The sequence below is a fragment of the Daucus carota genome, chromosome 2, assembly GCF_001625215.2.
Source record: "Daucus carota subsp. sativus chromosome 2, DH1 v3.0, whole genome shotgun sequence".
Classification (NCBI taxonomy): domain Eukaryota; kingdom Viridiplantae; phylum Streptophyta; class Magnoliopsida; order Apiales; family Apiaceae; genus Daucus; species Daucus carota.
Genome location: NC_030382.2, coordinates 50,691,131 through 50,703,111, shown reverse-complemented (window position 1 = coordinate 50,703,111; position 11,981 = coordinate 50,691,131). Strand labels below are relative to the sequence as shown.

Sequence of the window (11,981 nt, the reverse complement as noted above, 5' to 3'; positions counted from 1 at the left end):
ATGGAACCATCTTGCGAAAATTCGGGTGCTAGCCTGCTAGGAGTGTTAGATTTTCACTACAGTTCACAAACGAAACTGAATATAAAAATTAAGTTTCGGATCAAGAGAACGTGCTTAACAATGATTTTATTCCCTTTGAAAACTAGTTACACTCTGAATATTTCCAATCGCCCATATATTGTATAGGTTTCGTTGAGAGATGATGGCCGATGAGTGAACACTAGAATCTTGAAACTATATTAGTTGCAAAATATAAAAAACTGTTGATGATGATTAAGTAGCATAACTATATTCACGCGTATATTAAAACTTGGTGAATAAAACATGGAAAATGCTAGAGACCCCAAATATTTATCCCAAAAAATTTTCCCAAATGATGTGGCGAAATTTTATTGGTTGCATTCATTCCCATAATAATGAGGCCCCCCTGCAGATTCATCAATCACCCAATCAAATTTCGCCACTTGTTATCCACGTCATTTGGTAACAAATTTTGGGGAAAAAATTTGGGGTCTCTAGCATTGCTCATAAAACATAGCACATGGTATGTTCCATGTTGCACTCACCGTATCAAACGGCCATGATGAAAATTCACCAAAATCTTTAAAGATCAATGGCCTTAAGATCAGTAGCAAAGCATACGGATATGGTTGTGTGATTTTATACTAGTGTTATGTGTACATGTTTAAACATTGTCGGCCTTTAATATTGTGACTCATTTCATCGATCATTACACGCCACATTTTAGATAAATAGCGGATTTCTATTGACCCGAATCTCATTGACCCTATATATATTTCTTCAACTGACATTGTTGTTTTTGTGATCCTATCTTCTTCTATTTCCATCCTTATAAATGCAACAATATTGCATGATACATTATTTTCCAACACATATAACTAACTAGTAAGTCTCGGAGTGAGTTCGGGATATTGGCCATGTCGGAAGCGGTAGGGCTTGAGCTAAGGTTAGGATTGATTCCGTGGAGTGCTGATAAAAACCGCGGTGAGTGTAGTGATGGTAATGCTAAGATGATGAAGAAGAAGAAGAAGAGGGCTTTTGCGGAGATTATTAATAATGTTAGCAAAATGAGTGGTGAAGATGGTGTGGTTGGATGGCCACCCGTGTGTTCATACCGCAAGAGAGTGAGTGTGAGTAGCGGCTTGGGCAAAATGTACGTTAAAGTAGGCATGGATGGTGCGCCCATTCTGCGAAAGATTGATTTGAGTGTACACAAAGACTACGCTCATCTTAGCTTGGCTCTTCAGAAGCTCTTTGCGTCTTTTAGGCTCGGTAAATACTTTACGTAAATTACGTACATATACTGTATAAATAAATAGTCCTAATAAATATTATTTAAAGTAAAATTTTTTGGCATGCTCTCAGCTGTAAATCGAAATAAAATTAAAAATATGAAGTGGTGTGCAGGTGACGAGTTGAAGGATGGCGACGGCAATGAATATGTTACTATTTATCAAGACAGGGATGGGGACTGGATGCTCGTCGGAGATGTCCCCTGGGAGTAAGTTTCTAATTTCTCTTCTCGTACCGAAAGAAAAGATCGAAATTTCAAATTTTGATTTTGTGATTTTCAGTATAGATGAATACCATATAAGTACTGTAAATAAAAATGCATTATGATCATCGGGATGCATCTGTGTCTTATTTTATTTTGTGTGGGTTTGGTGCAGGATGTTTACTAAATCATGCAAGAGATTAAGAATAATTAAGAGAGCAGACATCAAGGACACTGGACTTCATTTCATCATGCGGAATGATGCCTCACCAAAACAACGATCACAACTTAATGGATAACTTTCTGTCCACAACTTCTTTATACCAGACCAAGAGATTAATATCTTTTAATCTTGTTAAGAATTAATTGCTGGGATGATGATACTTGATGCATTTTACAGAAGCTGAAATTGCGAACGAATGACTTGAATTGTGTAGTATGATGTGATATATATGAACCCAAAACGAATTTATTTTTCTTATATAAGATTTTACAGTGCCAACTTAATTAGATCGATATGCGTCTGCCTTATGCTCAAGCATGAATACAAAAAAATCCGACCTGCCGGATTCGAACCAGCGACCTAAAGATTTTCTGCAAGAACTACTACAGTCTTCCGCTCTACCAACTGAGCTAAGGTCGGATGTTGAAATTTGGGCTTCGAAATACCTAATGAATATTTAACCTTCTCCAGATATTACTATATTCACCTTCTCCAGATATTACTCCTTAATGTTCTGAAAATATTTCATCTCCTGTACATTTCAGTTTTCATAATTTGATTAAGTGTTAAGTAGTTTTATTTAATTAGCATAACAATCCCAAATATTATTATATTATTTTAAGACATCTAATAAATCATTTTGATTTATTCTAATTACTCAATTAATTGTTATCATATTGCTTTATTTATTATTAATTTACATAACAATTTTTACAACATTATAAATGTAAAACATGAATATATAATATTAATTTCATTTTCCTTTACAAGTTAGATGGATCAAGGTTTAGATGACCATCTTTCATCTGCAAATATTGAGATTGGTCTGCTTTAATATGATCCAGAGATATTCCACCAACGACATGAAAATTATTTTGACGCGTGAATGAAGTTATTCAACTGCCAATTTCACGACTAATCTATTCACTAAATCAAAATTGTGCAAGAGACATCAGAAAACAACAGCAAGAATTAGACCCAACAACGAAAGAGTGGCCTAAACAAAAATTTCCATAATTAACAAAACATTAATGAATTTACAAAAAGGTCAAATAAGTATAGTTGACAAATACAATCACATGTTTCGAATGGTCAGTTTCAGCCAGTGGATTCTGATGATAAAGATATAACGCAGTGTTTAAACAAATTAAGCAAACAATAAGACTTAAACATAAATATAGACTAGACACTGAATATGTACCAGAGATTTTGTACATGTGTGTAGTATATGCGTAGAGAAGTGAATCGATAGTGTTATGCACGGTTAGGCAATAAGCACTTTCGCAGAAACATATTGATCACTCCCATGATGTTCGACACAGTGCGTGGTGAGTGGTAAGAAGATGAAAATGGCGAGTAGAACAAGTGAAAATAGAAGGCTGGCGACTTAGTATATGTAGCAACCGTGTCCGTGGGGATTTGTTCTAGTAAATGTCTGAAGAATATTGAGACGGAGGAGACAAATTCACATGGACAAAACCTAATCAGTTTATGTTTTCGTTTACAACTTTACTTGCGCCGAATGTGCAAGCAAGCGGCCATTGATCCCGATTTATTTGACAACTTCGTGAGCAGGATTGAACAAATTCTTTTAAAAGTTTTTCTAATCGTGCGTAAAGTTAAATAAATATAATGAGAAAAAACTACATCCGTAAAGATAGAAATTTGATTTAAAAAGAAATTAATAATTATTTTAGATGAATAAGTCATAAGTTTTGATGTTTAACTCAATATTTAAAATTTAATCATTTATAATTTATATATTTCTAGATATATTGATTATATATTAACCAAAATAATAATATAGTTATATAAAAATTATTATATTAAGTTCACTTAAAAATTCAATTAATCAATCTGATTAATTGATAGATTAATCCTCATAGTAATGTACCTCCGGCTTTTCACAATAGTATTATCAAGCGGTCCAACAAAATTTAGACATTATTATCATCAACAAAAATATATTTTAAATATAGTATTTCAGATAAAGAACCGGAAAAAAAAAACATCATTTACTCTGATTTATAAAATTGGTATAAATTGTATTTCAGTGGTTAAATTTTAATAATAAACTTTTTTTCAACCGGATTTCGAACCAGGTAATTCACCAGGATTTAATATTTCACCGTAAACAGATCTCACTGTTTTCCGATCTTTGTTCGGTAGTGATGGAAACTAATTATTTTGCGGTTTCAATATTCAAGAAATCAGTATTCCCTCCTTCTCATTTTAATTGTCCACTCCACTTAGTAAAAAAAAAAAATTTCCATAATATTAGTCCAGTTCTTCATTCAAAGCAAATATTGTAGTTTCAGGAATTGACTATTAGAATTGACTATTACTCCCCTTATGCACAATCCCCATAAATTTCCTACTGCAGTACGTAAAGCTGGCTGTGAAGCTGGAGTATATGTGAACAAGTCTAACATTGTATTCAGTAAGTAATTAATATGGCAGATGAGTTTTATCTTTTTTTGTGTAATCCGTGCAATGATAGTAGACAAAATGAGTTATATTTATGATTTCTTAATATGTGTGATTTTGGCTAAGTGGGCAATTAAAATGGGAAGGAGGGAGTAGATGCAAAGCAGTCGAGTATTATTTGAGCTGGCTTCCATATGCTTCCTATCATGCACCCGCACGTACCTAACCACTTTACGCACTCGCTCAATAATTATGTTTCTTTTCGATGATTGAAAGCCCGTTTACAAGTCTCGAACTAGTCGTGTTAGGCTCAAAGTCAACCTAAAACATAATGGGATAGTTTGTCAAATTTAAAAAAGTGATTCCATGCTTAAAGTAAAGAAGTTGATTAGAAGTGAGAAATAAATAAATTAATAAAGTGTTTGGAAAAGAAGTAGAAATTGTGGGAGAGAAGCTAAGTATTTTCAGCTTTTTAAAAATACTTCTATTTCTTTACACAAACAGGTCAAGAAAAGTAGAAGCCAGAAGCGGCTTCTACTTCCTTTATACAAACACCCCCAATGTGATTATGTTTAGGGTTTAATTTGTTTTTATTTTTTATGTACCAGGAGCAATTTCAATAGAAATTATCAGGAGGTGTCCAATCTCATGTGACATGATAATTTTGATTGTCATCATGTTGAAATTGTATGGTTGTAGAGAGATTGTAGTCAGGATTGTTAAAATGTGACAACTTTCCAAAATACTACCTCTGTCTTTTTTTATTTGTCATTTTGATTTTTTGCACGTAACTTAAGGTGATTAAAGAACAAACTTCTACTTATTATTTTTAAAATTTTCTTTTTCTAAATTAAAGTTTATAGTTTATATTTTTATTCACAAAAAGGAAATTTTAAAAATAATAAGCGAAATTATGTTTTTTACTCACCTTAACTTACGTGCAAAAAGTCAAAGTGACAAGTAAAAAAGGACGGATGTAGTAGTTAAAATACATATATAAGTGCAAAAAGTGTCATGATTTACAATTTAATTCCGGACCACATAGACAACTTTGAAGGTTGCTAATTATTAGAGTAGAATGTTGTCAAGTCGATTAAAAAAAATTGAGTGAATATTAAATTTTAATATATATATATGATAATTTAGCAAGCTTGACAATTATTTTGACAACCCTTGTTAGATATGCTCAAATAAACAAGAGTAGTAGGGCTTTTTTGAAATTTTTTAAGCCAGAAGCTTAGTGTAAGCAAGCTAGTTTTTCTTTTGGACGTGTGATTAGGAAGGAATCATAACTTAGGTATTATAGCAAGAGATATTATTGTAAGTTTATTTCGGAATTAGGATCTGATTGTGCCTTTGCTGTACATATATTTCCAGAGAAATAATTTAAAAAGGTTTTAAGATGATATAAATAATAATATCTTTTATTCGGGAAGCATTTCTAGAACAGTAGAAAGGTGTAATGAAACATACTCCCTCCGTCCCAGTCATTTGTATACAAATGGCTGGGACACGGAGACCAAGAAATTGGATAAGAAATGAGTAAAGTTGGATGAAAAATGGGTATAGTGATGGGACTCATTTATATTTAATAATAAATTTGAGATAATGGAGAAAAGTAGTGGGTGTAATAGTGTTTATATTATTATAGAATAGAGATAGTGGAAGAAAATAGTGGGTGTAATAGTGTTTTATATTATAAAAATTTACTACTTTTGGAATGTATACAATTGATGGGACGTCCCAAAAAGAAAACTGTATACAATTCATTGGGACGGAGTAAGACGGTGGACGAGTGTCTAATCGCATATAGTATAGAATAGAGCACATTTGATACCAACTTGAACCGACCAAAAGGGCCCAGACGTAAAGCACTCAAAAATGGACACACACGCTTTTCATCATTCATCTTAGCGGACTGACATGGAACAATCCTAGCCACTCTTCCCCACATACGTGTCGTGTTTCCACTGGATCAGCCTTAGTTGCCGGCCGCTTTTCGGATGTCGTATATAAGACAGCACACATTGGAGCAACTTACTTGTTCACGCTTTCCATCAACTTGTTTCTTCTCCAACAACTCAAAGCAGTCCAAGAGGAAAAAAACACAAAGCCAACCTCAAGTATGTCATCGATGAATAATTTATCGGAATCAGGGAAATCCGGGATGAATTTGAAAGAGACTGAGCTCACCCTCGGGTTACCCGGGGAGCCACGTGTTGGCAAGGCGTGCATGAAGCGCGTGTTCTCCGAGACGGTTGATTTGGAATTAGGGAATTCCGGCAAGAAAGATTCATCGGGAAGTGGAAGTTCCATGAAGAAAGAGTCTGCAACATCAAGGTAACTTACATGCTCAATCATTAGTTAGGTATGCCATATGTGTGACAATTGCCCTGAAATAAAGTATCGGTTTGTCTAGTGTGTGCCCATGGGCACATGTTAAGCGCGAAAATTTTTGTATTTGGGAGGTTTTGATTGGTGTGGTTGGTGTATTTGCAGGGGGGTTCACCATTATTAAGCGATAGGAGCCAATCAAAATGATCTAAGTACAAAATTTTCCGAGTTTAGCATGTGCCCACGAGCACACCATAGAAAAACCGATAAAGTATATCATGGAGTAGCATTAACATTGTTCTAATTAAGCGTAATTAGTCGCCGATTAGTTATTGATAAATATATATTCCGGAATTCATCGAATTGGTTGATTATTCAAATATTTATCCTGTCAAGCCAATTGATTTTTGTTTAATTCTTTTTTCGTGTCTTTACCGACTAAATCTGATACCCGTGTTTCAGAATAGAAATTGTACAATTTTTAGTTCAAACTATCTCTGTATAACAAATTTATGAAATTTTGATTGATTAGAATTGTCATAAAACCCCTGACCAAAAAAAAAAAAAGAATTGTCAAAAAACCCGAAATGTTTGTCCGAAATTTAAGATCATCAATCATCTAAATACCCCCTCTGTAGTACAAGGTTGCTCATATTTTCGAAACAATTTTATCAAGAAAAATAAATTGTTACTCTTGTCCAGAACTTCCTATTTGTTGCGTTTTTAGTTTTTATAACTTGAAATATTTAGTTCTGTTTTGCTACGGTTGGTCTTTTTTTGTAGTGTTCGGCTCTAGCTCCATGCGTTGGTGGATTTCTGTATAAGACTTGATACTTACAGATGTTTTTATAAATGCAGGGGAAAACTGGTAGGTTGGCCGCCGGTGAGAGCCCACAGGAAGAACATAATGACAGTGAAAAGTGGGAAATACGTGAAAGTAGGTGTGGACGGAGCTCCGTATTTAAGAAAAGTTGATCTGGAATTGTACAACAGTTATGAACAATTCTTGAGCGCGCTAGAGGGACTGTTTACTTGTTTTAAGATTCGTACCGTTCTGGATGAGAAGAAACTAATGGACCCTGTTAATGGAGTTGAATATGTACCAACTTACGAAGATAAGGACGGAGACTGGATGCTAGTCGGAGATGTTCCATGGAAGTAAGTTTTCGTGTTGCCCTCCTTTTTATTTTACCGATTTTTATGTGTTTTTTTCCTGGACTCCAAAAGTGGACAAATGAAGAGAAGTATTTTTGGATTACTTGAGTCTTGATTATGTTAAATGTTTTCTAAAAACGAACCATCCACCTCCGAATGTGAAAATTTCACAAACACACACTTCAGATTTCTCAAATTTTTGCAAATAGATGAGATGTTTCACATTATTAAGAAGAAATGCATGGGAAAAAAGTTTAAACTTCAAGCCCTTACCGACAGAATGTCAGCTTGATTATACTTGAGATGTTGTTGGATTCGTATTTATTTCGTTTTTGCATTTGTATCAGAATGTTTGCTGAATCGTGCAAGCGAGTGAGGTTGATGACAAGGTCCGAGGCAATTGGTTTAGGTATGCCTTATATACACTCTGCTTGCTTATTATAATAGTTACTGTTATTAAGATTTTCAATATTATTTTTGGGATTATATTATATCATAGGTTTTGATTTGTCAATGTATGGTTATTTAATGCAGCTCCGAGACCAGAAACGAAATGCTCAAGCTCAAGTTCTTGAACTGGAGAAGTATATGTTACTATATGAAAATGTAGGTAGCTTTTGGTGTAGACGAGACGCTCCAATTTAATAGATCTATAATATGTGTGTATGTATGTATTAAGGGAGAGGAATTTTGAGCAGGAGGTTGATTAAGGAGAACTATACAATAAATATTTTCCTTTACCATTAGTATAAGTTGCTTCTAACTTCATAGTAGTATTAGTCAATGCTTCTTCTATTACTATTTTCTTAGCCAGTAGAGTACACTGGTATCTTGCATCACTTTGTTCGGTGTTCACCCATGCGCACGGGTGTCACAAAAACAGCATAATTTGACCGCACTATATTAAATCGAACCACAAGAAATGGTTTTTAATTTTTTTGATGTGTTTGTGATTTGAATTTTCTATATGACACGACGCGAGTTGCAGCTTGACATATTATTAGCATGGTTCAAATCGCACCGTATCACCAGGCGGAAGTATCCGTGATTAAGAGGCTGCAGCCAGCTCCACCTAAGATTTTTATAAAAATATTATATCTATGTGTTGGCCCAATAAAGTTTTAGTCCGGGGAGTCCAAACCTTTATACCTAATGAATCCACAATCTAGCACAGCTTCTCGATTCTCAACTAAAAGTGTAAACCCCTCTGTTGTCTCTGTTCTTAAGAAGTCGCGCAACTAAAATCGCGGCTCTATCGCCACTTCGCGGCCCTCCTGCTCCGCAATGTAATTTTTATTTTTTAATTAATTTGATTTTTATGAATTAGCTTGTTTTGCATATTAAATTGATTATTATTTTTATTATACTGTTTTTTATTATCCGATTAAAAGAACATTAGGCTATTTTTGTTGTATATTCGAGATAAATGAGTTGCTTAATATAAAGACAAAAAATTGTAAGAATATTGACAAACAAGAATACATTAAGACTGGCCAGCGGTGATGACTTACTTACAAATTCTAAATTTTTAGATGTTTGATTATTTAATTGAAATTTATTTCCACGCAATGATCAATTGTAAGTTTTGGTTGGGTCGAGTTATGAAATAGAACACTGACCCTTTTTATGATTCTGATAGATATACAATTCAAATATATTACTATCTTAAATAATAAGATAAAATTGAATTATTTTTTTATTATATCTATAAGAATAGGACATTGTTGGATTTTTTTTATTTTTATTCTAAAAATGATATTGTTGGACTTGCACTGATAATAAATATGAGTGTGATTGGAAAATTTTACATGAATATCAGTTCGATAATTTTAGAGGTTATCTATATTTATCTTTAAATTGGGGTTGGTTGTTTTGCATTTAGGAGCAACTTCCGCTAGGGCTGCACATGGGCTGGGTTGGGCCGGTTTCGGCCATTCAAGCGACCCAACCCATTTAGTACGGGTTAAAAAATTTAACCCATTAATCATAAAAAGAATTAGAAACCCAACCCTACTAATTGTATGACGGGTTGGGTTGGTTAGGGTAGGGTTGACCGGGTTGAAAAATTTGCAAGATAAGCATAATCCAAAATATGTTTTGCACCATTTTGTTGTATACAATTAGCAATAACATAGGACATTGCACCGATACAAAATATCAGGTGCTTTTAGAATGCAGATATTCTCTTCATACTAAGGTGGGCAGCTGAATCTTAATACACTACTAACTATTAAAAATCATGTTTCCGCCATGATATATAATCATAAGAACTAGCAATGTGAGTCGTTTGATTTGAACTATAAAGCTTTATTTCTAATTGTTTCTGCACACTGCACTACACTCACTGCACATTCCATCATCAAATAAGTAAATATAGTTCCGTGAGCAACCAAAAATATTCTACTCCCTCCGTCTCTTATTACTTTTCATGTTTCTCTCTAGCATGTTTGCCAATACACACTTTTGATTCTTAATATCATTAATTTTGTATTAGTATTAAATATAAAAATTTCATTGTATTAAAGTACTCGTGAATACGAATCCAACAAGATCACTCACGACTACATTTAGTCTTATAGATTAGACGTAAATTAGTAATTAGTCTCATGTTATGCACAGTCCCGACATATCAAACGAGAAAAGAATAAAGAAACGGAGGGAGTATCAGAGTGTTAATGATATATTTTGACCGGGTTGGGTTGGTTTAAGGTTTTTAAAAGTCATATTTCGACCCAACCCATTATAAACGGCTCAACCAAAAATCAACCTAATTAACCCACGGTTTGGAATGAGACGGGTTAGTCGGCCTAGTTCAAGGTTGGGTTGGGTTGGTTTGAGCGGGTTGGACAACCCATGAGCAGCCCTAACTTCCGCCCTATACGAGTCCCGTTCAGCTTATCTCTTTTTTTTAGAAATAAATTATTAATCTTAAAAAAAATACGTATCTTTTAAAAAAAAGTGACTTTTTTAAGTAAAGAAAATATATTAAAAATCTATTGCGTACAAAATTTTAAAATATTTATTACTATTACCTGTTTTGGAAATAAGAAATTTTTTTATGCGATTTCCTTTTTAAAATAAGACTTTATTTTTATTAAAGTAATTATTGTCAAACATATTCGTGATATTTAAGCTTAGATTTTAAAATAATTTTTTGATTTTAACTAAATAAGATGTTTGTAGAAGGCTTATCAAATTTATAAGTAAGTTAGAAATTAACTCAAATTATGAGAATAATAGAAGAAGGTTGGAATAATTTACCGTAGTTTTATAATTTTATAGATAAATATTAATATAATGGTTTAAATGTGTGAAGTAACAAATTCAAATTAAATATTACGCCCCACATGATTTAATAACTCCGAGTAGAGTTGAGACCTTTTTCCAAAAAAAAATACGATGGTTTTCGTATTTACTTTGTATATAGTTTTGCTAATTGAATATCCACTACTTATGCTTATTCCGAAAAAAAGTTTTTAATGTATATTATTTGTTTGGGTTTTATATCAAATTGCCCCCCGAACTCGTTAAAATGTATAAGGTACCTACTCAATCTTTTAACATATTAAAATCGTTATATATATGACTAGGGCTGAGCATTCGGTCGGTTCGGTCCAGAACCGGACCGAACCGAAAGAACCGAGAACCGAATTTGTAAATTTTCCCGGACCGAACCGGACCGAAATTGTCATATGGACCGAACCGGAACCGAACCGAAATAATTCGGTTCGGTTCGGTTCTTCCCTTTAGAACCGTAATTATGTTAAACAAGCTGATGCATTAGTTCAACGAGTAAAAATGTATATCGCAGCTAGTGAACATAAAGTGAACAAACAAATCAGAGAACACATAAGATTGTGTTAGTATATCAGATGTGCAATTGTTACTTGCAAAACAATAACTCGACACAATCTGCAATGGCTACTGCCTGCTGCTACACATCTGCAACACTCACTGTGATTTGTGAATCTTGATTCTTGAATCTGTATGTCTGTTCTGCCATCTATGATTTATGAGTCGGGGTCATTGAATCTGGGAGTCGAAAATGGAGTATGTGGTTACAATTACAAGAGATACAACATAAATCAGTAATATATATTATATTTAATATATTAAATATAAATAATTCGGTCTATTCGGTCCGGACCGAATTTTTTTAAAAGGAACCGGACCGAACCGAAATTTAATTCGGTCCGGACCGAAAAACCGAATAGACCGAAATTCTGAAAAAATTGGAACCGAACCGGACCGAATTTTCACAGTTCGGTTCGGTTCTTCGGTTCCGGTTCGGTTTTGCTCAGCCCTATATATGACGCTATTAATTTT

At 33.6% G+C, this 11,981-nt stretch overlaps 2 protein-coding genes and 1 non-coding gene across 3 annotated transcripts; 2 read left to right on the top strand and 1 right to left on the bottom strand.

Annotated features, from left to right (window-relative positions):
* The first annotated feature begins 788 nt into the window (after window positions 1-788).
* On the top strand, window positions 789-2,002 carry LOC108208379 (auxin-induced protein AUX22). The gene is made up of 3 exons (XM_017378909.2): window positions 789-1,293; window positions 1,429-1,522; window positions 1,692-2,002. Exons 1-3 carry the CDS (start codon window positions 939-941, stop codon window positions 1,813-1,815), a joined length of 573 nt encoding a protein of 190 aa, XP_017234398.1. The 5' UTR covers window positions 789-938; the 3' UTR covers window positions 1,816-2,002.
* A 69-nt stretch (window positions 2,003-2,071) lies between these two features.
* TRNAY-GUA (transfer RNA tyrosine (anticodon GUA)) lies at window positions 2,072-2,159 on the bottom strand. The gene is given in 2 exon segments: window positions 2,072-2,107; window positions 2,123-2,159. It is a non-coding gene; the product is annotated as a tRNA-Tyr (tRNA).
* Window positions 2,160-6,111: 3,952 nt separating this feature from the next.
* LOC108206552 (auxin-responsive protein IAA1-like) lies at window positions 6,112-8,453 on the top strand. Its single transcript, XM_017376888.2, has 4 exons — window positions 6,112-6,506; window positions 7,359-7,658; window positions 8,003-8,064; window positions 8,190-8,453. The coding sequence occupies exons 1-4, from the start codon at window positions 6,292-6,294 to the stop codon at window positions 8,228-8,230; spliced, it is 618 nt and encodes a 205-aa protein (XP_017232377.1). The 5' UTR covers window positions 6,112-6,291; the 3' UTR covers window positions 8,231-8,453.
* Window positions 8,454-11,981: the final 3,528 nt, after the last annotated feature.

Bases quoted from the DNA above. Each gene is read 5' to 3' on its own strand.
- LOC108208379 (XM_017378909.2), top strand. From the start codon at position 939: ATGTCGGAAGCGGTAGGGCTTGAGCTAAGGTTAGGATTGATTCCGTGG. The intron at 1,294-1,428 runs GTAAATACTTTA...AGTGGTGTGCAG, and splicing joins CTTTGCGTCTTTTAGGCTCG to GTGACGAGTTGAAGGATGGC. The intron at 1,523-1,691 runs GTAAGTTTCTAA...GGTTTGGTGCAG, and splicing joins GTCGGAGATGTCCCCTGGGA to GATGTTTACTAAATCATGCA.
- LOC108206552 (XM_017376888.2), top strand. From the start codon at position 6,292: ATGTCATCGATGAATAATTTATCGGAATCAGGGAAATCCGGGATGAAT. The intron at 6,507-7,358 runs GTAACTTACATG...TTATAAATGCAG, and splicing joins AAAGAGTCTGCAACATCAAG to GGGAAAACTGGTAGGTTGGC. The intron at 8,065-8,189 runs GTATGCCTTATA...TATTTAATGCAG, and splicing joins GTCCGAGGCAATTGGTTTAG to CTCCGAGACCAGAAACGAAA.